This window comes from Sorex fumeus, unplaced genomic scaffold (genome assembly GCF_029834395.1).
Source record: "Sorex fumeus unplaced genomic scaffold, SorFum_2.1 ptg000022l, whole genome shotgun sequence".
NCBI classification, from domain to species: Eukaryota; Metazoa; Chordata; class Mammalia; order Eulipotyphla; family Soricidae; genus Sorex; species Sorex fumeus.
Genome location: NW_026606079.1, coordinates 1983892 through 2011452, shown reverse-complemented (window position 1 = coordinate 2011452; position 27561 = coordinate 1983892). Strand labels below are relative to the sequence as shown.

Sequence of the window (27561 nt, the reverse complement as noted above, 5' to 3'; positions counted from 1 at the left end):
GAGGGGAGGGGAGGGCAGCCTGGAAGGAGTCCCGGAGCGCCAGAGGCGGCAGACTCTGGCGGCAGAATTCTCCCTAGAAGCGTTTTCTGACTAAGCGCCGGGGAAAGGCCCGAGGGCTGAGACTCCAGGCTCCGCAGTGCTCAGGGACGCACTTCCAGTCCCGCCTTCTACTCACGCGCTGTTCAACCCAAACGCTGGCTTTCTACACAAAGGGGGACCGCCGAGAGCCACGCCGTGACACTCGAACCGCACTTCGTATTAAGTAGAATAAGCAAGAGGAATGCTGTACTCATGAAGCAGCAGTAGTAAAATGTCTTTGTTCAAATAATACTAGGGAAAAAAATACCTCCTTTTTGCTTTCCTTGTTTTGATCAACCTCAATGTCAATGGGGTTATTTCCATTCGTTTCTTCCAGTTCATCCTCACTGGAAGACAAGAATAAGTTACTGAAAGATTAATCTGTAATGACTCCAATATACAAGTATAAGCAATAAATTCATACAAATTTAGTCTAAGTATGTCTTCAAAATACTGAAATACAAGAGTTTACATAATTCAAATACAGTAACACCAACGGCATAGTCTATCGGTCTAAACGATAAAAATACTACAAAATAGGTTTGAAACTCCTAAACCAGGTCCAGAAGACTGCGGCTTTGTATCTGTAAGCTGTTTCCCCTCAGCGAAAATATCGAACGTTTATGTTATTTCCCCATAATCATCTCCAGGAGGTGGACTGGGAACTGAGGCGTCCTCAGCCTGCACCACGTGGGAGCCGCACGCGTGGCCGAGGAGGCAGGGCTGGGCGCAGCGGGCTGGCCGGAGGAGGAGCCCCAGCACAGACACGCAGCAGAGGGAGGTCCCGTGGGTGTGCGGGCCTGGTCCAAGCTCTTCCTGCGAAGACCACCACCAAAGCCACCCCCGGAAGCGTGGCGACACAGGCAAGGTCTCCCGAGGCCGGCACGCTGTGCTCAAGGCCTCTCTCCAGGTAGCTGACGACCACTGGCGACGGAGGGCTGGGGAAGCACCGACCCCGCCTGTCTCCACCCAAGTTCCACTTAGTGGACTGTTCCGGTTGGTGGGAACCGGCTCATTTACAAACAGGACACGAGCCCTAACAGGATGCACATAGGAAACCTGAATCAGCAGTTTCCACGGCAGGCTCGTGTGTGCCTCGTGTTCGGTTAGCAAGGTACTGATCCATAAACAGAGCCGGCGGCGTGCGTGCGGCAAGCTGAGAGACGCAGATGGATCAAGGTCAATTAACTCAGACTCTTGCTGCTGGGAGAGCTCGGGAAAGCTTCGCAGAACCATTCAGTTTCCCTGTGACACCAGAGGATCTGGTTCTCCCGGGGTGATACTCGGCGGAACCTGCCTGAGGCAATGCCACGGAGACAGACGCAGCTCACCCTTCTCCCCATGCTGTGTATGGATACCACACACCCGCACACACTCACACGACTCTTAAACTACAAACAACCCAAAGGCATGACCAGTGTACTGCTTTCTAGCATCTTCGTTTTCGTGTTGAGGAAGCTAAAGCCAGTGGACGGTGCGAAACGGGGTGAGAGTGAGCTCTGCAGTGAGCACCAGCTGGCCCAGCAGAGTGGAGACGCGTGTCCTGGGACTGAGTGCCCGGCCAGCCCCTCGTGGTGTCAAAATTAAGGCCTGGAAAAGAGGCTAAGAGGTGTCCTATTCGCTGAGCTAAATCTTCAGACTGGCATCCTTATTAAAAAACCATCACACATGTCTCCAGGCGTATCGACAAAAGGGAAAAGCGAACAAGGGAAGGAACAAGAAAATGGCACCCGGTGGTCAGAGCACTGATTCCCAGCAGCCCACGTGGTGCCCGAGTCCGGCTAGGAGTCACCCCTGAGCACAGTGGGTTGTGGCGCAAAAATCCAACAAAACACGAAACCTCTCTGGGGTGAGAGACTGTCGGGAAGTGAAGGAACATGCCTGCCTGTGCCACACCCTGGGGTTCGAGCCCCGGCACCACATGGCCCCGAGGATCACCGGGAGCGCGGGCCCTGCTGGGGAGGCACAGGGAGTCCCTGGCACCACAGGCAGCAGCACGGCCAGGACATCCGGTCTCTGGGTATCCCGAGGGAGACCCGAAGTAAGAACAAAAGCCTGGACCTCTAGCACAAACTGCACAGCACGCGGGGAAGGACCCTCCCTGGGCACGAGGCCAAAGCGCAGCACACGCTCCCTGGGATCACACGGTCCCTGGAGCACAGCTTTGGGGTCCTGGTGCTCTGGGCCCAGGTGTGGAGCCATGCCGCAAGCTCAGCCAAGCACAAAGGGTGCGGCTCTGGGTTATGAGCACTGCTTGAGAGCATCCCCCGAGAAAAAAGGAACCCCCTTAAAGGGCATGAAAAAGGGGGGGTAGAGACAGCACAGGGGCAGGGCGCTTGCCTTGCATGTGCCCACCCAATGTGGCCACTACATGGCCAATCCCAGCCCCATATAGGGAGCCCTGAGCGCCCCCCAGGAGTGAGCCCTGAGGGCCACCGAGTGTAGACAGAGACCAAGGAGCCTTGAGCACCATCAGGTGTGGCCCCCAAACAAAACAAACCATCAAATGTTGCTTCCCGGTTCAGAACAGAAGTCAGAACAGAAATTTAACGAAGTTTCTGTTAAAATGGGGGCCAGTCCGGCAGTGCGGGGGCTCCTGGCCTCGTGCAGAGCCCCACACTGCAGCTCCCTCCCTGCCCCCAGGCGGATCCACCAGCCCCGAGAAACTTCTGGGGCCTCAAAGGGAGTGGCGAGGACGCCCCGGCGAGACTGACCTTTCCTCCCGCTCCCGCTTCTGTTTCCGAGCATGGCGGTCCATCACGCTGGTTTTAGTTCTCGTCTTCTTCCAAGAGTAGTAAAACTTCACCAGACTTGCTATTGATTTATCAGGGAGCTAAACATTAAAAGTGGCTGGTTTAGACTTAAAGCAAATTCTGAAAAATTCAGTTGTTTCGATACATTTAATAAGGATCTCTCTCCCATACTTGGAAACGCTTGGAGTCACACGTCATTTCCTCTAAGCGAAAAACCGACAAAACACGTTTTCAAATTAGGCAGGTTTTGGTGGTCAGTGACTCGGAGCTCGTGAAACGCTGGACCGTGGATTAAAGGTGCTTCCCACATACGTAAAGCCCCAAGAGACCAGGGACTCAGCAGCCGAGCACACGCTTGGCACGCGTGAAGCTCTAAGTTCTACCCTCAGCACCCCAAAACGCAATTAAGAGCCTCAACAGTAACGTGAGCATCGCGGAGGCTGTCCGTGAAGGGACGAAGCTGTGCAATTCACCCCTGGGAAGCCTGGGCTCAGGATGCCGCACCCTGACTGGAGCGACTGGGGCCCAAGAGAAACTGGGGTGAGTGGGAAAGGGCCTGGGCCACAGCTGTCAGGGGCAGAGTAGGGGGGAAGCCCTCCCCCAAAGGCCGAGGCCCAAGGAGGCTTCTCGGAGTAGCGAGCAGACAGCAGCCCTCTCCCTCCAGTCCGGAGACAGGGGACCGACTGTCTACTCACCATCTGCTGGATCCGATGGAAAGTCTTCCCGTGGAAGCTGAAGGCCTGCTCGAACAAGACCTTATCCTCCACCGTCCACTCGTCTGGGAAGGGGGTGAAGTTGGGCAGATCCGCCAGGGACTTCTCAATATTATGCTTGTGCCAAAAGAGCATCCCGAGAGCCTAGGGGAGGGCAATGAGTGAGAGCGTGCAGAGAGGCTGGAGGGAGCGCCTCGCACCCAAGCACGAGTCACCCGAGAGGAGGGCCTGGGGCAGAGGGAGGCCCGGCCTCGAGCTGCGCAAGGAGCACCGGGACCGCGGCCCTGGAGGCCACCCAGCCCGACTCACAGCTCTTTCTTCGTGTTTTATTTTTTTATTTCTATTTTTTTGTTTTGTTTTGTTTTGGGGTCACACCCAGCGATGCTCAGAGATTTCTCCTGGCTCTGCACTCAGGAATTACTCCTGGCAGTGCTGGGGGACCATAATGACATGCAGCGGATTGAACTCGGGTCAGCCGAGTGCAAGGCAAACGCCCTCCCCGCTGTACTATCATTCTGGCCCCTTCGTGTTTTATTTTACGGCCTCCAAAGTGATGCTCAGGAGGTCTGGGGGCCCCACCATGATGGCTGGTAAACCAGCAAGGGCCTGAGGACACTGCTCTGGCCCTGGGGTGCTGGGGATGACACCCAGGCCGCCCCAGGTGCTCTGGAGGTGCTAAAGACCAAAAGCTGGGCAGTCCGTGCGATAGCCAAATAAAGACCCGGTTCCTGATTTTGTTATTCCTTTCCTCAAAAACCTCAACAAGCTTCTCAGTTAAGTCAGGGAAAAAAAATTACAGACAGGTAAGGAACAGGTTAGAATGAGAGAAATAAGGAGTATTTTTCCCCAAAAGAATTTACTATATTAGGGGCTGGAGAGATAGCAAGGGATAGGGCTTTTGCCTTGCTCGCGGCCGACCCGGGTTCAATTCTCAGCATCCCATATGGTCCCCTGAGTACCGCCAGGAGTAACTCCTGAGTGCAGAGTCAGGAGCAATCCCTGTGCATCGCCAGGTGTGACCCAAAAAGCCAAAAAAAAAAAAATTTACTGTATTACAATCCTAAGTAAAAACACTCACTTTTGGAGAACAGATTCCTTGAAAATTCATGCAAATATATTCAGCAATCACCAATAATACTCATACTTTCTAAACAGTAACACGGATGCTTTTCTGAGCAGCTGTGCAAAGTTCATGAACAGTGTTTGAAAAACCGAAGAGCAAGCGCTTCTTGCTTCCAATTATTTGGCACTATCTTAGCTCGGCATTTCTGACAACTGAACAGCAGTCAAATAATTCCACAGGAAGTCCAGGGTCCACAGCAATGCCCACAGAAAGGGCTGGAGAGACAGTACAGAGGTGGGGGGTCTGCCTTGCACGCAGCCAGCCCGGGTTCCATCCCTAGCACCCCGCATGGTCCCTGAGTACATAGCCAGAAGTAAGCCCTGAGGACTGCCTGGTGTGGCTCAAACCACCTCCCTCACGCCTCAAAAAGTCCACAGCATCTGAATGAGGGGTGAGCCTCAGGCATCAGGACAGAGGAGGAAGACGCCCACAGGCGGTACATGCCACTTCTACGTTTGAAGAGCACCAATCTGACAGTGCTGGCAGTGCTGGAGGGATAGTCTGTGGTGCCAGGGATGGAACTGGGACCTGAAATGCCACACCCCTGTACTGTCCTCTGACCTGTTTTTGTAGGCATTCAAATTAAGGCTGAAATACAACTATGGAGAAAAATCTCTGATTGATCCCCAAGGATAGATCTGAGCAAGGTCTGTGGAGGAGTCCCTGGTGACTCTGGGCCAAGAGGAGGTGGGGCCATACAGGGCCGAGCCCACACGGGCACATGCCAGACATGTGTCCTAACTGCTGTGCCATTTCTGGTCCCGCCAAACAATCTTTGTTTGTTTTGGGGCCATACCCAGCAGGACTCGGGGGTTACTCCTGGCTCAGTGCTCAGGACTCACTCCCGGCAGGCTCAGGGGGACCAATGGGGTCCCGAGGATCGAACCTGGGCCAGCCGACTGCAAGGCAAGCACCTACACGCTGTCCTACTGCTCTGCTCTGGCTCCTCCAAATGGTCATGTTTTGGTGGCTGTTTAGAATCACAGCCAGCGGTGCCTAAGGGCGACCCTTGGCAGGACAGCAGGCAGCAGGGAAATCAAATTTTGCTGGAAACCAAATCGGGGTCGGCTGCATGTAATGCAAGGAAAACCCGAGTCAGTTTATGAGTTCAAAGTTCCACAAAACAAAATTAACAATAAAAGACTATAGGCATGAGTGTGTTGATGAGTCACAAACCCACAAAATCAGAAGAATAACACACACTTGAACAAAAGCCTCTGGCCGGCTGAGTGTCCAGCATGCTGAAGAGCTGTCCAGTCCACAGACGCTGTGCCAACTAAAGGCACCTGACAGCGCAAGCAGTGGAAGGGACGGAGCCTCCAACGAACAGTCCCGTCAGGAAGCCTTCAAACTGTTTAGGACCGAGTTAGCCACTGAAACCCATTTTTTTTTCTTTTTGGGTCACACCTGGCAATGCACAGGGGTTACTCCTGGCTCTGCACTCAGGAGTTACTCCTGGCGGTGCTCAGGGGACCATATGGGATGCTGGGAATCGAACCCGTGTTGGCTGCGTGCAAGGCAAACGCCCTACCTGCTGTGTTATCTCTCCAGCCCCTTGAAACCCATTTTAAAGATAACCAAACCAGGAGTGAAGAGACAGAACTCGGGTAGGGCACATGCCTGGCACACAGACAACCTGGTCTGATCTCTGACACCCGAAACAATCCCCTGAGCCCTTCCAAAGGTGATTCCCGAGCACAGAGCCAGGAGCAAGCCCTGAGCACTGCTGGGTGTGGCCCAAAACAAAATTTCAAAAAGAAAAAAAGAAAATCATGCAATTACCTGTTCCATGTTGTACCCGTGCTTCTCCTTCGCGATGGCGATGTACTCATCCACTGAAAGACAAGACACGGGCATGGATCGCAGAGAGCACGGAGCCTGAAGGCCAACGCTACTGTGTGTGCATCTATTGGTATACATGGATGGATATACGCGTACCTATCTATTTTTCAGGTTTCTTCCGCCCAAAAATAATCAAAGGAGAGTAGCAGAAGCACCTCTGGAGCCCATCAGGACCTGCACATCCCGTCTACCAGGGCTGCCACCCGGCCAAGCTGAACCTCAGGGCACGAGGCCGGTCTGCGCGACAGCCCCCTCCCGCAGCCCCTGCAGTCTCGCACACTCAGGCCTCACTGAGAAAACGCTCAAGATACATAATCAAGTTAAGAAAATCCTTTTGAGGCAGAGGTAAAACTCCCCCTTGCCTTCCTTCTCTGGCCCGTGGTCCCCGTCAGTGGCCGGACAGAGTGCTCGGCTGCGCAGGGCAGGGAGTCCTCACTCTGCCACCCATTCCAGTCCATTACGCAGCCACTCTCTTAAGCCGAAGTAGGAAAAAGAAAAATCAACTCTGAAAAAAAATTCAAATTCTTTCATCTGCATGACTTCTAATACTAGAAAGAAAAGTTCTCCACTGATAGTCTAAATCAGTAACTATATGTAACATGACACTTTACTTTTCTAGTTCCTTTTTTTTTTAAACCATCTCTGTTTTGTTCCTTTGGGAGGGCAACCCCCAGCAGTGCTCAGGGCTTGGGCCCATATAGGAGCTGGGGACGGAACAGCAGGTCGTGCGAAGCAAGCGCCCTCCCTGCTGTACTTTGTTGCTCCAGCCCTAACTTTTAGAACCATTTAAAGCCCGGAGACCCTGAGCACAGGCCTGGCCTGGCTCAACAGGACTCAAAGTCCCTTTGTTTTCTGGGAGGCAGCTCTTATGAACCAGGAAGTCATGGGATCAGGGATGGGAGTCCCTGGGTTCAGCCCCCAGCACTGCAAACAAATCTCATTCCAACTCTCCCACGCTAGCAAAAGGCAAATTCGATGACCTTAGTTTGTCAAAGGCGACCTAAAACGGGGCCCTCACTGGTCACTCCAGCACAGCGTGCTGTCCCCACTCGGGAGGGAGGAGTCCCCAGGCCCTGCCCTCTGCTACCCGCTGTGGCGTGACCTGCAGGGGCACTGGGAGGCCGGGAGGCTGGGGTTTGCGGGTCGGAGGGAAGAACGAGGGAAAGAGTCCTTGAGCAACACCTACAGAAACATTTGGTGAAGGGACAGTCTAGAACCTTCTGACAGGTTCTGAGCAGCCTCAGCTCTGCAGACATCGTGGCCTTCTGCACTGGGTCCTATATAGGACGTGGACAGGGCGAAGCACTGGGGGGGTGCCCCCCCCCACTGTCCTGGCCTGCATCTGATCCGCCCCTGCAGAACGGGCCTGCCCAGGGTGTCTCCCAGCACCTGACTGCAGTCGGGGCGGGCAGCAGAGACGCCTTCCACACAGCTGACTTAGGTCCCAGCCCAGGTACCACACACGGACCGTCCCCACCCCAAGCACCAAGCGCAGAGAAAGAGCAGACAGAGGGACAGTGGCAGTCAGGAAGCGGCAAGGAGAGTAAGGGCGGGGCGTTCTGGCATTCTTGGGTGCTGCTCCATTCCACCTGCTCCCCGCCCTTCCAGGTCGTGGCAGCTGACACAATTGTATTTTCAGCAGTACAATGTATAATTTCACACTTTCTTTTTCTTTTCAGCAGACAAGTTGGCTCAAGGCAGCAACAGTAAGTAAAACATCCCTGCGACGTAGCCAAGGGCAGTTCTATCACTAGCTCTACTGTCCCCAACAGGTTTGTTTTTATTTTGGTGCAGTGGTCCTGAAAGCAAATCACTTAGCTTTTAGATTTTCTTGGAGCTTACCACAGGATGCAAATTTATAGCAAAGAAAGAAAAAATTCTCATAGTTACATAAATAAATGAAGTCACCTGAGCAGGTGAAGGAACAACTTAATAAAAATGTTGAGAATTCCTGTCTGATGCCACCACCAACAATCGAACTTTTCACTCATTTCATACCCGACCGCCCAGAAGGGATCAGCGCCATGCTGTCCGTCCTGGGGCGCCGTGATGCAGGAACCTGAGCTAGGACAGGCCAAGGCAGACCGACCAGCAGAGCTCAGCGGTCATCTGCTCCCATGTGATGCTGTCACCTCTGGCCCACGCCTCACGCGCTCACAGCAGGCTGCATCCCTTCCTGGTTCTGACCCTCAGCGCTACTCCCCAGGGAAAGTTTCTCAGCCCCACTCCGTCCTCCCTGCGGTTGACTCCGTGCTACCGGCAGAACGTGCTGAAAAGCACGGAGCGCATTTTTTCAAGCCTCTCGAGGAACTTCCAGAAAGAGACACAAACAAACCACTTTCAACCTAAGAAAAGAAAATCCACTTCCAAACGCACTCATAAAAATAAATTATTTCGGTTTTGCTTGGGCACAGGGGTTGTGATGGACACATTCGAAATACGGTGATGGGGAGGGGTGACGGTGGTGGGATGGTGTCGAATATTAAATGTAACCAAATACTGTGAGCTACTTTATGGCCCAGGTTCGATTCCCAGGACTCCAAATGGCCCCTTGAACCCACCAGGAGTGAGTCCTAAGCATCAGTGGGTGTAGCCCAAACTAGCCCTCCCCCCAACAAAAAGGAAGGGCTGAAGAGAAATGAGCTCTGACCATCTGCTGCAACAGTAATCCTACAGTAATCTCAGGTTTGCCTCTGAACAGTTAAAGGTTAACCAGCTGACCCTAGTCTTGGGGAGAAAAGCCGATGCGGGCAGCGTGTTAGAAAGCTGCGATCAGGAAGGGGAGCGAAGTCCAGGGGCCCTCAGAAGACGCCGCAACACTGCCACGGGCCTGGGAGTCTTCCCCCAAATGGGACTGGGAGGGCATCTGGGGTACACCCGGGTCCAAATGACACTGAGCAGTCACGGGGCATCTGCTTGACCCGCCCCCTGTAGAAGCAACATCGGTGAGAACCGAAACAATCCAAGTTCCAATGGACAACTTCGAAGTGCTTAATCTTCAACTGGGATAGGTGAAGAGAGCATGGCGCAGACTCCATACACCACAGGAACAGCACGGGAAGGCAGAACGTGTAAGACCCTACACCTTACAGACCCCCAAACCTGCCTAATCACGTCTTCAGTTATGCATACAGCTGCAGCTCACATACAGATGAAAAACACACTCATTTTGCCCCCAGAGAAGCGAGAAGCAAAGAAGAGAATATCCAAGCCACAGTGTGGGGTGCAGAGCGGGGGACCCGGCAATCAGGAGGGGTAATGAGAAGGAAGAAGAGCTTTGGACTCAAGCTGGAAGCGTCAGAAGGCGCTGAGCCCGTGGGCACCGTGGGATGCTCTTCCCGAGGGTGGACCCCAGTCAGCAGTCACTCCTGCTCACAAGTGAAGAAACTGGGGGAGGTACTGAAGAGGAGACACGGTTTACCCCACGATGGATAAACAGTGGAAAAGGAGCCTGTAAAGAGTGTGACCAAGCCCAGGGCATGAAACTCCAGGGTCTCTTATATGTGGAAGGAGGCAGATGGGCAGTGCAGAGGAGAACAGCCTCCTCCTCGAGCAGAGAAGGACAAGGCAAACCCACTGACCCAGCGTAGGGGAGTTGAGGACGCTAAAGCTGCGTTAGTGTCCAGGAACCAGATGCCCTTCTAGCACTCTGGAGTCTCAGATTCACCGCATAGAGGAGGGATGCAGATGAGAAGGGCTCAGTAACCTTAACTTCCCCTTCCCTCCCCCGAGATACTGCAGTGATTCAAAACACCTTGTAATCGTGCATGTTCTATGCAGAGCAAGAGGCTGACACTGTAAGGTGGGTTGAGGACAAAGCGACAGTCAGAATATGGCTTTTAAAATACCTCATAACATTTGCAGTAGCATTAGGTACTGCGAAGGAAACACGGCACCAATTTCTCTCTCATAACTCCAACTCAGCAGGCCACAAATTTTTGTTCTAGAACATGATAAATATCATGGCCTCGCCTTTTATTATTAAAAAAATGATGTCTTTGATTCATGGAGAACTGAAATAAGCCCACGTTGAGTTAAGCAATCCTGCCACCTGGTGGGCACGCACATTACTGCAGCTACGAGAGGGGATGAAGGCGGGAGGCCCAGGGAAGCCGGACTTTGCAAGGGTCAACTATAATGAAGCAGAGCTTCCTAGTCAGGAGTGAAATGTGGCTTATTGGGAGAAATTCGATTTCTTCATGTGGTTTTGCACAAAGTCCCCTTTCTAGCAATGCCAACATCTGCTTCCCTGGTACTCCGGTAAGTACTACAGGCGCCCAGCCAAGAGCACCGGAGGCGGCACTGCGCGTGAGAGCACTCGTTTACCTTCTGGGCCTGGAGGTAACCTAAGGCGCCTCTCCGCCCCAGCACAACTGCACTCTAAGTTCTACCCCGGAAGAATCTGAGCCTCAGGGTGCTTAAAATTTAAATTTAACATTTAAAGTTTGACCTATTAATAAAAGACGAAAGAATGATAAAGGAGTGAGGAAGATGCCTCAAGGGCTGAGACCTGCGCTAGGAGCGCCCACATTTCCCCTAAGCACTTCCGGGAGTCCCCAAGCAATGCTAGGTATAGTTCCCCAAACCAAAAGCCCCACAAAAAGGCGGTGGGGGTAAGATAAAGCCTTCTGGCTTTCTACAGCACTCAGAGAGTTCTGTGTCCAATCTCCCTTACTTAGGGTGATCAGAGGCCCGGGAGCAGCTGGGCAGGGAAAGTGGCTTCTGAAAAGCTAAAGGTTCGATCCCCGGTGCCGCCTACGGATGCGGAAGGGCGGTCCCTGCAGCTCTGCTGTCTGGGTCCCCTGGCGGCACAGTTCATCTCTGGCACGCAGCTAGCTGTGTGTGAGTGCCGGTTATGGAAATGAAGCCCTGTGAACACGGGGGCCAGGTGTGTGACTCCCAGGGCACCACGACCAGAGTGTGCAGGGTCCAGCAACAGCAAACACGGGGATGCAGTTTACAACCACCACAACCTGCACTGTGTTCAAGCCCCAGACACTGCAGCAACAAAGGGAAGCACTGTCACGCCAAAGCCACCGAGCTGTGATTACAATGACCACCTTTCTCCGTGACTGCACCCAAAGACAGTAATAAAGAATCAGCACCAGATATTTAGGCAGGCAGCCCCCGGCCCCTCCCCGCTGGATGACCAAGTCCCTGAGCAACAGCTGTGCACATGTTCCCAACAGCCACGCTCGCTCTGAGGTACTGGTACCATCTGAGCCACACCTCCCCTAACTACAAGCAGCATTCCCTGGCCGCGGGTGTGGAGGAAGCGGGGAGCCCAGCGGTGCGGACTCCCCGCAACACAGCAGACTATGGTGGCTGCAGCCTCCGAGACCCGGTCACTCCTCAGGCAAGCCCTCCCCAACGGAGCTCTCCGGCCTTCAGCGAGCTGAGCCCAGATACCCCGGGCACTGCAGCAGAGCCCAGGCTCCCCATCATCGGGCATCACACAGTCCCCAGAGGCAGGCCGAAGCTGTCCCTACCTCCCCCTGCTGCACTAGCCTGACTCACCCTGCATCGGCTTGTGGACACGCAGCTGATCAGGCACAGACACGCCTGGCTAGAGGCCGCTACACACACCTCCAGCACACAAGGACAGGAGAAAAGCGTGGAGAGACTCCAAGGCGGGGAGGGGACAAGCCCGCTGCACAGGTAGACAGCTAGTGCCATGCTGTGTTCTCATTGTGAGACCCCCAAGGAATTTACAATCTGGCCAGAGGACAAATGATACAAAACAATTTATCCAGTGCTCACAGGAGCTACAGGAAGACTGCAGAGTCAGCAGGCTTTTTTTCTTCTACTACAAAAAAAAAAAAGTTCCAAATTCCTGCTTACTCATGTGTTGTTTACAGTAGGAAAATTTTAAAAATATATGCTCAAGAATAGGGTCATGGCTAAATTAAGCTATCAAGGGATGTTATTCAGGATTAAAACTCGGCCTGACTATCATAGCTGAAAAACTAACATACATTATGTGACATTATATGCTTGAAAGAGAGATGCACGCGCATGTAACATAGGGGGGTGCTGCACTATGGGGAGCCCTCCTGCAGGACACTGTATGCAGTGCCAGGCCCAACCCTCCACACCTCCTGCACGCAGCTGCCTCAGCCCAGCCCTTCACGTCTAGCCCCCTCACCCTGCTGTTCTGAATAATAAAAACAAGTTGATAGTATACATTTGACCTTTTTTGTTTGTTTCCTAGTTTTGGGGCTACCCCCGCCCTGCAATTTCCAGAGCTTACTCCTGCCTCGGGTCTCAGGAATTCCTCCTGGTGGTGCTCAGGGGACCATATGGGTTAAGCCCAGGTTGACCATGTTCAAGGCAAGAGCCTTCCCCTCTGCGATAGCTCTCCAGCCCCTTAGAGTGGCTCTTTAACAACTTGGGGGACAGCACTTAGGGGTGCTCCAACAGCCAAGAATCCACAGGTCACTTCTGGCTCCTCCAATTCACTTGTGCGTCAGAAGACTTTTCAGAAACATAAAGAGCCAATCAATACACATTGTGTACGCTGTATGTAATATACACACAGCATTCTTACAATAAAGTCTACTAGCGAACAAGTCTAGAAAATCATAGAGAAAATGCATTGCCAATATTAGACTCTATCACCTTAAGTTTGTTGCTTGCTTATGAGAAAATCTAATATAGGGGCTGGAGAGATAGCACAGCGGGTAGGCGTTTGCCTTGCACGCAGCCGACCCGGGTTCGATTCCCAGCATCCCATATGGTCCCCTGAGCACCGCCAGGAGTAACTCCTGAGTGTAGAGCCAGGAGTAACCCCTGAGCATCGCCAGGTATGACCCAAAAAGCAAAATAAAGTAAAATAAAATAAAATAATAATAATAGTAGATGGAGCAGTTCAAATCCATGTCGTTCACAGGTCAACTTGAACATGTAGTTTCTTAACGAGTATCACAGTAAAGCCCTGCCCTTAATAGGACTTGAGTGAATATTGTGTGTGGACACACACACACACACACACACACACACACACACGTATTTACATATGGGGCATACTCCTGGCAGTACCCAGCTCTAGTCTCCGCCGTTCAGTATGGGATGGACTTGGCAGGGGCGCTGGGATCAATCCCTGGGCCTCCCACATGCTCCACCAGAGGACACTCAACCCAGCCTAATTAGCACAGATTTTTACATATATATATATATATTCTCATACATAATTACACAACAGCAAATTTGATTCTCAAACAGCACCTTCTACATCTGCATTCCAACTGGCTAGCTCGTGCGAAAACGTTTTGTATCTGCTGAAGAATTTTAAAGTAAATATAAAGTGACTTCTTTTTTATGAAAATGTGTAAAAAAACTTCTTCCAGAATCACAAGACCACTGTCACACTAACAGAAACAGCAAGAGGCTGGTGTGTGAAACGAGTCTGGCACACAGACCCCCAAGCCGAGGCTGAAGAGAGCACGCGTAGGCCCTGCAGCTCACCGGCGCTTTGGAGCCACTCGGCGTTAATCTGGCTAAGCTGCGGATCTACACTCTTCCCACGTGGACGCCACGAAACAAGTTAAAGCATGTTCCTGCCACGATGGCGGAAGAGGGCGACACTGGCAACGCTGCCCAGGGGCAGAGGCTACTGGTTATGACCAGTGAACAGGACGAAGCGGAGGAGAGGGAGAGGCCACGCCCTTGATTTACTTTGTAAATTCAACGCCTGCACTTTTCCAAGCCAGTTTCCCACTTCTTAGCTAAATATTTAAAAAGACAATTAAAATGAGGGGCCAGAGCAATAGCACAGCCGGGAGGATATTTTCCTTGCACGCATCCTGATCTGGGTTCGATTCCCAGCATCCCATATGGTCCCCTGAGCACTGCCAGGAGAGATTCCTGAGTGCAGAGACAGGAGTGACCACTGAGCACTGTCAGGTGTGGGCTAAGGGGTGGAGATCATTTCCAGAACACTCCCATTTCTTTTTCTTTGTTTGGAGGCCACACTCAGATGCTCGGGGGTTAGCCTCGTCAGCCACAGGCAAGGCAATGTCACTGCAACCACAGAATACTCCTATTTCTAGCTATCCTCTCTTGCCAAAATCCCAACTAAGAATTCCCCTAGGCCACAGTCTGATCATACCTGCTTTGGCGAACTTTGTTTTCCTTAAAACATTAAGGAGGAAACGCAAACATGAAAGCTTTGTAACTATCTCACGGTGATTCAATTACAAAATAAAAAATATTTATTTTTATTTTTGCTTTTTGGGTCACACCTAGCGATGCTCAGGGGTCACTCCTGGCTCTGCACTCAGGAATTACTCCTGGCGGTGCTCAGGGGACCATATGGGATGCTGGGAATTGAACCCGGGTCGGCCGCGTGCAAGATAAACGCCCTACCCGCTGTGCTATCGCTCCAGCCCTCAAAATAAAAAATATTTAAAAATTAAAAAAAAAAAACACATTAAGGAGACCTGGACTTGGACTAGGAGAAACACTATATGTTTCAAAGAAAAAAAAAAAAAAAAGGCCGGAGGGAAAAAATATCTTGAAATTTCTGGTTATTAAGATACGCACTTTACTTTTGTTAACCTTCAATGTTCCCCTAAACAAAACCCAAGGTAGAAGTGGATGGTGCAGGTGAGACGGAGGGTCCCTTAAGAGGGCGGTGGTGAGGGGGCGTCGCGGACCGCAGCCTCCAGAGCTGCCGCCTAGAGGCCATTCAGATAATTTTACGTCACCATGCCCTGCGTCCTCGACCCGCAGGACCCTCCACCTGGAGCCAGACCCGTGCCACCCGGACCCCTTCCTGTCCCAGCCTCAGCCTTTCCTAAGCCACAGACGGACAGGGCCTTCTGAGGCAAACCTCACAGGGGCACCTGCCTCGCACTCGGCCACCACAGTCCCCCGGGCTTGCCAGGAGCGATTCCTGTCCCAAGCAAGAGCAAGCTCTGGGCACTGCTGGGTGGGACCCTCCCCCGCTCAAATAAACAAATAAATTCATAGATGAAAGGCTCCAAAGCCCTCCTTCCTTGAGGGGCCGGCTGCCCGGCTGGCCGCGAGGCAGCGCTCCAGCAGCCCAGCCCTCCGCCACCCCCTCTGTGAACAGAGCAGTCTGAACAGGAGTGCCACCAGCAGGGTCGCTCTGGCTTGGCCGCCTCCACACTTCAGTCCCCGGGATTAACTCATGCACTCCCGTCCCGGAAGCTCACCGAGGTGTGTCCCTCAAATGGCTGGTCCCTGCCACTCACACCCACCTGTCCCGGTCTCGGCCCCTGGGACATGGACACTCCCACACGGCGAAACCCACCTGGGGAGGCACATTGTCCAGCACACTAAGGGCCCCTGCCCAGAGATGCTCTGTTCACACACAGCCCTGGCCAACAGGAAGGACTTGGGCGCTCCCCCTGCAGAGTGCCTGAGCTGTGTGAGCAGCCTGGCACCTGGCCACGAGCTCCGGGACCTCATCTGCCTCCTCCTGGCCCTGTCTGTGACGTCTGAAAGGAAGGAAAGAGGCTGGAGGAAATACATGCAGATTATGTGTTTATATATTCATTTTTCTCCTACTGTAAGTTATTTTGGGGGAGGTGGTGGGACCCAGGAGAGGACAGCTCAGCGGGCTGGACACAGGCTAACAGGCAGCTCCAGGACACTGGGCCAGAGGTGTGGAAGGGAGGCGGTGAGGGGGAAGACATGTCTTCTGAAACCCTCAATTCCTCTTTTTTATTTTTTTGAGGGGGGGTTGTCACACCAGGTTATACTCAGGCTTACTCCTGGCTCTGCAACTCAGGAATTACTCCTGGCAGTGCTCGGGGCCATATGGACTGAACCCAGGTCAGTTGCATGCAAAGCAAGCGGCCGACCTGCTGTGCTATAGATCCGGCCTCTGGAACCCTCAATTCTTTTTTTTAATTTTTATTTATTTTTTTATTTATATATTGAATCACTGTGGGAAAGGTTACAAAGCTTTCAGGTTTAGGTCTCAGTCATGCAAATATCAAACACATTTCCCTTTACCAATACTTATTTTTTACCATGAAGAACCCCAATAAAACCCCACCCCCCACCCCTCCCAGTCCCTGTGAGGCAGATGAATTCTAGTTAACACTCTATCTGCTTTGATTAGATTCATTGTTTCAATAAAAGATTCACCACTATTATTTAGAGTTTACCCCCCCCCAAATCAGACATGCTGAAAAAGCATTGTGACGTGATTTGCTTTCTACAGCTGGGTTCAAGAATTAAATGTTGGTTTTGGATTTCTGCTATTTTACCTATTGACCCTGGAAGTATTTGTACTGAAAGTCAGATAGTTAAGAAATTGGTTTGTGTTCTGGAGTCGTGGCTGTGCTGGAGAACCGCTCGGGGGGGCAACTGGTGGCCTCGGTAGGGCGTGAAGGGCGGACCGAAACGCCCCTCTTCCCACGAGGTTTTAGTCGCCCCCACACCCCCGGCTCATACCTGCTGTCCACAAGGCTCCCGTGTGGCCGCCATCTTTCTTTCCAGAGAAGAGAGGGCGAATGGGGCAACACCCTTTCCCCTCCGGCAGATTTGATGGCCTGGATTAACGCATAGTCCGTTCACTTTTCTGCTCCAAGCTGCCGGGTTCTACATTAAGTCCTTGTGCTTCTGGGGCCGTGGCTGTGCTGGAGAGCTGCTCGCGGGGGGGGGGGGGGGGGGGGGGGGGGGGGGGGGGCGCGCAACTGGTGACCTCGGTAGGGCGTGAAGGATGGACCGGAACGCCCCCCAACCCATGAGTGGAACCCTCAATTCTTAAGACACACAAAACTGCTTAATATAAATATGAATGACATCAATTCTCACTAAGTAAAATCAGAATCAATACAGCCCTAATTAAGGTGCTTTTGCTGGGGAGAACCTGACACCAAGTGTCTATGATTCACTTACAAGAATAAACTGAGCCAAGAACATGGGAAGAGTCAAAATGATACCATTAGGAATCAAGACACACTGCAACAAAACACATCCGAGTCCAGACAGGAACCAGAGCGCAATGTGAGTGAGTGGGAAAAACGATGAACCAACAGGAAGGCAAAAGAAACTCAGGAACACAGGCCTACAATTTGTTTCTTGATTTCTGTTTCTTTGTGGGGTTTTGGTGGGGGGAGAGTGGGATGGGTGTCTGCAAAGCAACATAACAGCATATTAATAAGGGACAGGCAAGAATAACTGTAGCAACTGGGGCCAGAGCAGTAACCCAGCAGGGGAGGCTTCTGCTTTGATCCCAGCGCCCAGAGTTGCTGGGGCAGCTCCAGGAGTGATTCCCGGTGCAGAGCCAGGAGAAAGCCTGAGCACAGCCGAATAAGGCCCAAAGCCCACACAGTGATGGGGACCAAATGGTACAACATGACAGCAGGGAGGGGGCTCACCCTGAATGCAGCTGACCCGGGTCCACTCCCCGGTTTCCCATAAGGTCCCTCAAGCCCCACAGGAGTAATTCCTGAGTGCAGAGCTGGGAGTAAGCCCTGAGGACTACTGGGAGTAGCATCGCCAAAAAAACAAGTAACTGAAGTAAATAAAACTTTAAAAATCAAACAAAATAGAAACTTGGGGGCCTTGTTATTTCTTTAGGGGAGATCTGGACTTATCCTGTACCTGTGCTCCACCACTAAGCTACATCCGGCCCCCCAAAATATAAGGCCTGGCCTGCCTAGTATGACCGGAGACTTAAAACTGCTGTTAGTAATTGTAAGGAGATGCAGTGATGGAGCTGGAGCAATAGCACAGCGGGTAGGGCGTTTGCCTTGCACGTGGCCGACCCGGGTTCGATTCCCAGCACCCCATATGGTGCCCTGAGCACCGCCAGGAGTGATTCCTGAGTGTAGAGCCAGGAGTAACCCCTGTGCATCGCCAGGTGTGACCCAAAAAGCAAGAAAAAAAATTATGAATTGAGCTTCCATATGGCCCAGTTAATTCATCACACTAACAAATATACCCAAGGGCCCAAAATCAATGCAGAAAAGCCACCTGCACCCCTCCTATGTTCACTGAAGCACTATTCACAATAGCAAAAATCTGAAAACAACCAAAGGACCTAAGAACAGATGAGTGGATAAAAAAAAAAAAAACACGGTACATTTACACAATGGAATACTTCTTGGCAGTAAGAAGAGATGAAGTCGGGGATGGAGCGATAGCACAACGGGCAGGGCATTTGCCCTGCACGTGGCTGACCCAGGTTCGATCCCCAGGATCCCATATGGTCCCCCAAGCACCGTCAGGAGTAATTCCTGAGTGCAGAGCCAGGAGTAACCACTGAGCGTTGCTGGGTGTGACCCAAAAAAGAAAGGAAAAAAAAAAAGAGATGAAGTTATGCAACTGTGCGATACATGGATGAATCTGGAGAGCATCCTGCTGAGTGGAAGGTCAGGGTGAGGAGGACAGGGACAGCCGGGCCGCGCTCATATGCAGCAGCATAAATTTCATAGGGTAATATCAAGTCTCAAATGCCCAAAGGCAACCGACGGGAAGAGCAGGAGAACTTGGTAAGCAGCTTGCCACTGGGCATGGTGCGGGGAGGGGGGGGAGGGATGGGACCGCTATGACAATGACAGAGGGACGTGCTCACTCGGGACCGGGACTAGGCGCTAAAAGGAGGTGCCATGAGTGATACCCTCTCTCTAGCGGTCCTATAAACCACAACTCCTTAAAACGGGGAGGGGCAGAGGGAAAACCAACAAGTGCCCGTCACAGAGGAAGGCTGGGGGCGGGGGAAACGGGCACGGGGGAAGGGACGGCTGCGGGAACACTGCCTGCCTGAGACTCAACCATAAATAACGCTGAGACTTCGTAATTCACAGTGATTCGATTCAAAATTAAAAACAAAACAGCAAAGAACAGATGTCCAGCACCCCACCTCTGAGTATATACATACAAGAACTGAAAGCAAGACCTGGGAGAAATATTTGTATGCATTCTAGTATGGAAATAACATGTCCCTTGAAGGGTGAACCGCAAAACAGTCATAATGAGTCACAAAATGAAGGACACTGGGATGGAGCCATCGTACGGCGGAGAAGGCACACACCTTGCACGCAGCCGGCCCAGGTTCGATCCCCGACATCTCAGGAATAATTCCTGAGTGCAGAGCCAGAAGTAACCCCTAAGCATTGCTGTGTGGCCCAAAAGCCAGAACGAAATAAAACAAACAAGTCACAGAGAAAGGCTATCTGACAGATGTCACAGGACACTGGCTGAAAACGTCTGTGCAGGGTTTAATCAACAATGGGAAATGCAGGCCAATGCTCACACACATCACACTGATACGTACACATAACACTCCCACACACAGAAAATGATGCAACAATAAGGTTTACATTAATGCGAAAAAGAAATAAAGAGTCAATCATTTCTTCTTTATACTTTTCTGTTTTTTGAATCTCAACGTAAATATCACTTTTTGACTGACCTGAAAAGTTTCAGATCTGAAAGTCTTTTCCTATACCAATAATGAGGGAGGCAAAATAAAACTGCAAACATTTTACAGCGGGTAGGATGCTTCTCTTGTATGCAGTTGACTGGGGTTCGATCCCTGGCATTCCATATTGTCCCCCGAGCAATGCCAGGAGTGATCCCTGAGCATCGCTGGGTATGAGTTCCTCAACCCCTGCCTCCTCCAAAAAAGGTAATTAAAAAAAAAATTCTGACTGCAAAGATGCCAAGCAAGATGCAAGATGCCAATAACCTTAAACTGTTAGTGACTGGATAGCTAGAATGAAGGCGGGTGCAGCCCGAGAGCCATGACTCGGGAGGAAGGGCCAGTGTCAGTTCCATGGCTGGTCCACTGTGGACTGGTAGGGTCTCATTTGTAAAACAGGAACAACAAAATCTCTTGGGCTATTATGAAGATTAAATAAAATGGGATGTGGAGAGTATCTGAGTACAGTGCTTAGTAAAAGAACCCCAAATTCACTACTTTTAATATTTAGGCACCATAATTTTAATTGATTTTTTATGTTTTGCAGGGTCGCAGGGGCTGGGGATCTCTCCTGGCGGTGCTCAGAGGACCATGCACAGAGGGTACCAGGGACGGAGCCGGGCCGGCCGACGGCGCAGCAACAGTGCACTGCACTTGCCTGGGGCACCAGCACTGAGAGGGCACTGCAGCAAGCTGGACTGAGTCCAGGAGGGCCCCAGGGTCGGAGAAAGGCCTGAAGCACTAGGCAAGGCTGTGAAGGGAGTGAGAGGACGAGACGAGACATCCGTGTGGAAGCACAGTTATTAAGCGGAGTGTAGGAAAATAAAGCTTTAAAGATTGCAGGAGGCAGATTTTCAGCTCTTTGTTAGAAAAGAACAGCATGTTCAAAAATAAAACATCGCTTTTAGTAGGCTACTGTGAGTGCTCAGAGAGCAAAACAAAACAAAACAGGAAATACTCAAAATGTCTTCCCAAGGGCCAGGGTGGGTTCCAGAGGCGGGGCTCTGTACCTGGCCTGTCTCCTGGCCCCCTCCCCACAACGCCACGGGGGCAGCCCCTAGCTCACGTACTCAGGGGATGATGAGGGAGAGAGAAGGGGGGCACGCGGCACAGGAGGCGGGAGACGGAGCACAGGGTCCCCCGCACCACTGGGGGTGCCCCGCGAGCACTGGGAGCACAGGGCCTGAGCATCCACTCTGTCATTTAGCCGGGCCCCGGAGAACAGGCACAGTGGGGAGGGCGTTGGCCCCGGGCCTCCTGCCACGTAAACAGACGGAAGTGAAGGCGTCGGGCCAGTAAAGACATCAGAAATCCCAGTGTTTTCCCCACCACTCTCTTCTTTATGAACAGAGCTAGCAGCACCCTGATGGAGGCAAAATTTACCAGACTCTGAAAATCTGATAAGACTGGGACTACTTATTACTGAATGTCTCTTATTCCACAGGTTTTATACAAAGAAAAGCCCTCTTTCTCAAAATCAAACCCACTTCTTCATTGTGTGATTGTCGTGCCTTTAATATGTGAACATGTATGTTGAACACACAAAAGGAGGGCGGGGCTGGGAGGGTCCCCCTGGCAGGACAGGCTGGCAACTCATAGTGCCACTCGGTCTGCAGAGCTGCAGACCCCCAGGGCCACCATGGAGGTACTGAGGGGGCGCCAGCAAAACACAACTGTGAATTGGGGCTGGAGCGAGAGCACAGCGGGGAGGGCGTTAGGCTTGCACACAGTGGCCCCGGGTTCGATTCCCAGCATCCCATAGGGTCCCTTGAGCACCGCCAGGAGTAATTCCTGAGTGCAGAACCAGGAGTAACCCCGTGACCCAAAAGTCAAAACAAACAAACAAAAAAACAACATCAGAGCTGTGAGTCTTACTTGAAGTCCAAGAGCTCTAGTCGTGCTCTAGTCCTTCTCTCCTTCTCTCTCGTTCCCTCCTCCCCTCCCCTTTCCTCTCCCTCCCTCCCTCCCTCCCTCCCCCCCTTCTTTCCCCCTCCCTCCCTCTCTCAGTGTTGCTCAGGGCTCACTCTGAGCACTCAGGAATGCCTCTGCACTCAAGAGTTTCTCCTGATGATGTTTGGGGGACCACATGGGATGCCGGGGATCAAACCTGGGCCGGCTGTGTGCAAGGCCAACGCCCTCCCCACTGTGCCTGTTCTCCAAAGAGGTCTTAGTCCCTGAGGCTTCCTATGCCGCCACATGCTCACGCATGGACTCCCCGCCCCCCCTTCTTGTGCTGGCCTGAACCTAACTCAGAAAGGTGCTCGGGAAACCCGAGTTTCCTGCATACACTGGGTGCACCCCTGCGTCCTGAGCCCCCTCCAACCCAAACCTGATGCTTTAACCTGTTTTCACTAAAGATCCATCGGGAAAATCCAATGTCCTTTCCACCAGAGACACATCACTATCACTATCATCCCGCTGTTCATCGATTTGCTCGAGCAGGTGCCATGCCAGTAAATGTCTCCATTCATCCCTGTCACGTGCTAGTGCAGCTCGATGGCATATTGGAGGCTCTTTCAGGGTCAGGGGAATGAGGATCATCGTTACTGTGTTTGGCATATCGATTACGCCACAATAGCTTGCCAGGCTCTGCTGTGCGGGCGGGATACTCTCGGTAGCTTGCCGGGCTCTGCGAGAGGGATGGAGGCTTTTGGGGCAGCCTCTAATCACCTTTCCAGGTGTTCCCAGTCAGGCATCCATGCGGGCAGGAGACTCTCGGTAGCCTGCTGGGTTTTCTGAGCCTGAGAACTAGACAATAAGAGGTCTAGAGCTTCCAGAAGCTTGGTTTTATAGTCTCTGGATCTCGGCCGTTGAAGAGTAACACAATGCATTAAAAAAAAAAAATTCCAAGTTCACAAATCCTCATGAACTCCATGCATAAAATTCCTCAAAGGGAAGGTTTAATTAGTTTTTCCTCTTAAGTCGTGAAGAAAGTAAAAACCTCAAAAATGACAAAGAATTAGGCAGACATTAAAAAAAACAAACCAAAAAACCCACCATTTTGCAGGCACTGATGGTACAATCTGAGTTGGGCAGTTGCCTCACAACGCAGCTGAGCCAGATCCAATCCGGGCACCCGAGATGCTTCCCAAGCCCACCAGGAGTGATCCCGGAGTGCAGAGCCATGAGTCAGTCCTGCGCACCACTGAGGGTGGCCAACACAAAAAAGTGGGGAAAAAGCCTCTGTAGCCACATCAATTCAATCCCCTGCATTCCGTCAGGTTTGCCAAGGTCTGTCAGGAGTGATGCCTGAGCACAGAGCCCTGAGTCAGCCCTGAGCGTGGCAGGTGTGGGCCAAAACAACAAAAACAAAAACAAATACAAAACAAATACGATGAACATTATAATGACGACAAAGTCCTCGGCCCCAAAATGAAAAGCAAGGAGCTCAAAATGCTCGTCCTAGAACAGGTACGACAAATGCAGACATCTGAGGTGCCAGAGCTCTGCTTCTAAGAGGCTGAAGTCTGTATGTAAAGCAAAGCCTGTTTCCAAAACACACGTGCCCTTTGTAGTCATTCAGATGAGAACTGTACGAGCCTGTAAGTCCCCAGCTGAGGGGACACGCGGTGCCTCCAGGGCCGCCTCCTCGCTTTCTCTCTCCCAGAGCCTTTCCTCTTAGTTGCCTCAGGATCAGCGTAAACGGCATTTTGGAGGAAGTGGAGGATTAGGTAAACACGGTAGACATTTTTTAAATCATATGACAGGCCATAGAAGAGAAACATATGTAGTTTAAAACTCTTCAAATGACTTAAGAAATCTAAGAGAAATAAAAATGTTTAAGAACTTGAGATGCAAAAGGTGACTAACATTTTACAGTAATAATAAAGAGATCAAGATTCTGTCACTTACGTTTGGCTTCCGAGAGATTCTGATTAGGTGACCACACCAGCATGCCAAGATTGTCTCGTTCTTGACTGCGTCTTGCCAGTTTCGCTTGGTATGAAAAAGAAAAAAAATACTTTAATAGGTACAGCCAAGGATGATGAACACCCCAACTCTGGTCTTGACCCTCAGAACAGAGCGCGCCTGCTCTCAAGTACCCTCTCCCCTGCCCCGTGGCCCCCTGACCAGGGGTGGGTCGAGGGGGAAAGGCGGGGGAGCGCAGGTCTTTTGTCTACTTCCTTTGGTTTTTATTAACGGTTTAGTTTTTGGACCACAGTGCTTACTTCCTGGCTGTGCACCCAAGAGTTGCTGCTGGAGTACCCAGGGGACCACTGGGCTGCCGGGAAGCAAACCCGGGTCAACCGCACGCGAGGCAAATGCCCTGCCTGCTGTTCTGTGGCTCTGGCCCTTCCTTTCACCCATCTAACAAACTCGTACAGAGCATGATTACTCTTCTTCGCTACCACGTGAGGAACCTGAACACACATGCAGCTAGGAGGAGGCAGACACAGGGCTGACCTCAGTCAGAACGGCTGAGTGCCCAAGAGTTGGGGACCTGAGGAACCCCAAAAGAAAGGCACTTGTGCTAGGCTCTTCAAATCCTAAACTCAGAATTCTTAAACCCGAAAGTCTGTGTTCTAAAGGCCACCACTATCCTGTCGGAGAAAACTTGTTGCTTCAGTCTGGTACACCAAGTGGCGCTGGGGATGAGGGTGGCTCAAAAGTCCCACAAGAAGCCAGGAGTCACCCCAGATCTCCCGCACACAAGCACTTGGGTCACCATTTCTCTGGCTCTGCTGGGAAACGATTACAAAGAACAGCAGACTGAGGCCTGAGCAAGAGCACAGCAGGGAGGGGTCTGCCTTGCATGCAGCCGACCCACGTTCAATCCCAGGCATCCTATATGGTCCCCCAGGCACTGCCAGGAATAATTCCTGAGCACAGAGCCTGGAGTAAGCCCTGAGCATCTAAAGATGTGGACCCCAAGCAAACAAATCAACCCAAAACAAGTCGGATGTAAGATTTCCAAGTGCCAGGCACTGAGATACTAGGTGATAACTAGATTTACCACACAATGGAGTCATATCTTACCAGACAGAGACTTTTTCACAGCACCCTAAAAAGGTACCACAGACTGCAGAAGCCAGTAGCTCCATAACCAGCCACTGCAGCTTTTCTGGAGATAATCCCCTCTGCCCCTCCCCCCTCCCTCCAGGCCTTAGATAAAGTCCTCTACAAACATTACCAAAGTTAGGAGAGCCCCACAGACATGAAAACTGGAATAAAAAGAAAAAAACCAAAAGATTAAGAAGACCAAGAGCTGTTCTTTGGAAAAATAAACAACATTGATAAACTTCACAAGAAGAGAGGTCGCAATAAACAGAACCAGGAATGAAAGGGCACAGTCACAACAGACACTTTAGAAATTCAAAGGATCATCAGAGATTACTTTGAGAATCTTTCTGCCACAATTCATAAGAACCTAAAAGAAACAAATACGTTCTCGGACTTCTAAAACCTTCCAGGGCTGAACCAAGATGATCTGGAATACCTGGGCAGACCTATCACTATCGAGGACATTAAAAGGGCAATCGAAAGTCTTCCCCAAAACAAAGGCCCAGGCCCCGATGGATTCACTAGTGAGTTCTTGCAAGCCTGTAAAAAGACCTACTGCAATCCTTTTCAGCTCCCCCAGGAAACTGAAGGAAAACACTTGCAAAGAGCTTCTATAAAGCAAACATCACCAGATACCAAAAGCAGACAGACACCAAAGAGAATTACAGGCTGATATCTCTGAGAAACACAGATGCAAAGATCCTCAACAAAGTATTAGCAAATGGAATTCAATAACTTATCAAAAAAAAATCAAGACAACCTGAACAAGTGGGATTAATCCCTGGAAAGCCAAAGATGGTTTAAATAGACAAGTCACCACAATACACTGTATCAATAAAAGAAAAAATAAAAACCATATGATCTTATCAATACACACGGGGAAAGACTTTGACAAGATCCAGCACCCATTCATGATAAAAACTCTCAATAAAAGGGAACTGAAGCATCTTTCCTCAACATAGTCAAGGCCATCTACCACAAGCCCACAGCAAACATTATACTTAATGGGGAAAAACTAAAAGCCTTTCCTCTCAGATCAGGCACAAGACAAGGTTGCCCAGTCTTCTACTGTATATAGTACTGGAAGTGCCTGGCCATAGCAATGAGGTAAGAAAGAGGCACCAACGGCATCCAGACATAGGGAAGGAAGAAGTCAAGCTCTCATTATTTGTGGATGACATGATATTTTTTTCATTTTTCATTTCATCATCCTGTTATTCGTCGATTGCCTCGAGCAGGCCCCAGTAACGTCTCTTTCATCCTAGCCCTGAGATTATATTCAAGGCTCTCTAGGAGAATGAGACCCACCAATGTTACTGGTATTTGGCATATTTGGTAGGCCACGGGGAGTTTGCCAGACTCTGCCCTGTGGGCAGGCTACATTCCATAGCCTGCAAGTTTGTCCAAAGTATGTCTACTTTGGACATGATATTATATTCAGAAAATCCTAGTCTCTACAAAAAAGCTCTTAGAAACAATAAATTATAAAGTAGCAGACTACAAAAGTACATGGGTTTCCTATGTACGAACAATGAGAAGAGATAGTGAAAAAATGCCGTTTAAATTGTGCCTCAGAAAATCAACTACCCTTAACTAAAAGAGGAGAAAGACCTATATAAAGAGAACTATAAAACACTCTGCACCCCATGTTCCTTGCTGCACTGTCCACTATGCCAAAATCTGGAAACAACCCGAAGTCCAAGAATAAGATGACTGGATAAAGAAACTATATGGAATGGAATATTACTGGGCCATATGAAAACATAAAAGAATGAAATCTCACCTTATACCTGTGTATCTCATTGTGATTCAATATTTAAAATATATTAAAATTAAATAATATTAAATATATATAAAAATTAATATAAATGTAAAAAGTAATGAAATCTGCTGCTCCATGGAGGGACGCAGGGAGTATCCCGCTGAGTGAAGTGAGTCAGAGGGAGAAAGACCCACATCGAACTGTCTCCCATGTTTGGGATATAAACAAACATAATGGTCAAACAGTAACAGACACAAAGAACATGAGAACTGGCATTGAGTAGGAAATATGCCACTTGAGGGGGGTGGGGGATAAGACAGGGAAGGGCAACATCTATGACGGAGAGAGGCGTTAAACTGGGAGGAGGTGGTGCTGAAAGGGGTCCTGTTATGTATGAACCCTACCAGTAACAGTACTGTAAGCACAGTGCAAAAATTCATATATATATATATGTGTATATATATAGTGAGTGAGTGAGTGTGTGTGTGTGTGTGTGTGTGTGTGTGTGTGTGTGTTTTAAGCGCTCTCACAGAAGCAGACTGCTGGGGGGAGAGGGGCTGAGAGAGGCAGGGCACTTGCTTGCACACAGCCGACCTGGGTTCAATCCCTGCATCCCACATGGTCCCCAAGAGCACAGAGCCAGGAGTAAGACCTGAGCACCACCAGGTGTGGCCCCCGAACAAAAACCAAGCCAAAAAAAAAATAGAAGAAATATGACAGGCAGGAAAGATGGTGAGAGGTAAAGATGCCTGTCTTGCATGTGGCATGACCAAATCAATGGTCCCCATTCTGTCCCCCCAAACACCCCTACGAGTGGCCCCTGAGCACCACCAGGTGCAGCATGAAAGTGAACGTCCTATCTTCTGACAGGGTGGGAGAAGGAAAGG

General features: G+C 50.8%; 1 protein-coding gene across 1 annotated transcript in view; it reads right to left on the bottom strand.

The window, feature by feature from the left end:
- Positions 1–27561, bottom strand: part of RCOR1 (REST corepressor 1) — a 94957-nt gene that overhangs the window by 13604 nt on the left and 53792 nt on the right. Inside the window, exons 3-7 of the mRNA XM_056113689.1 lie at positions 23764–23847; positions 6450–6502; positions 3527–3688; positions 2793–2911; positions 347–425 (exon numbers count right to left, since the gene is read on the bottom strand). Coding sequence (XP_055969664.1) covers positions 347–425; positions 2793–2911; positions 3527–3688; positions 6450–6502; positions 23764–23847 — 497 coding nt within the window. The remainder of the gene's footprint in view (positions 1–346; positions 426–2792; positions 2912–3526; positions 3689–6449; positions 6503–23763; positions 23848–27561) is intronic.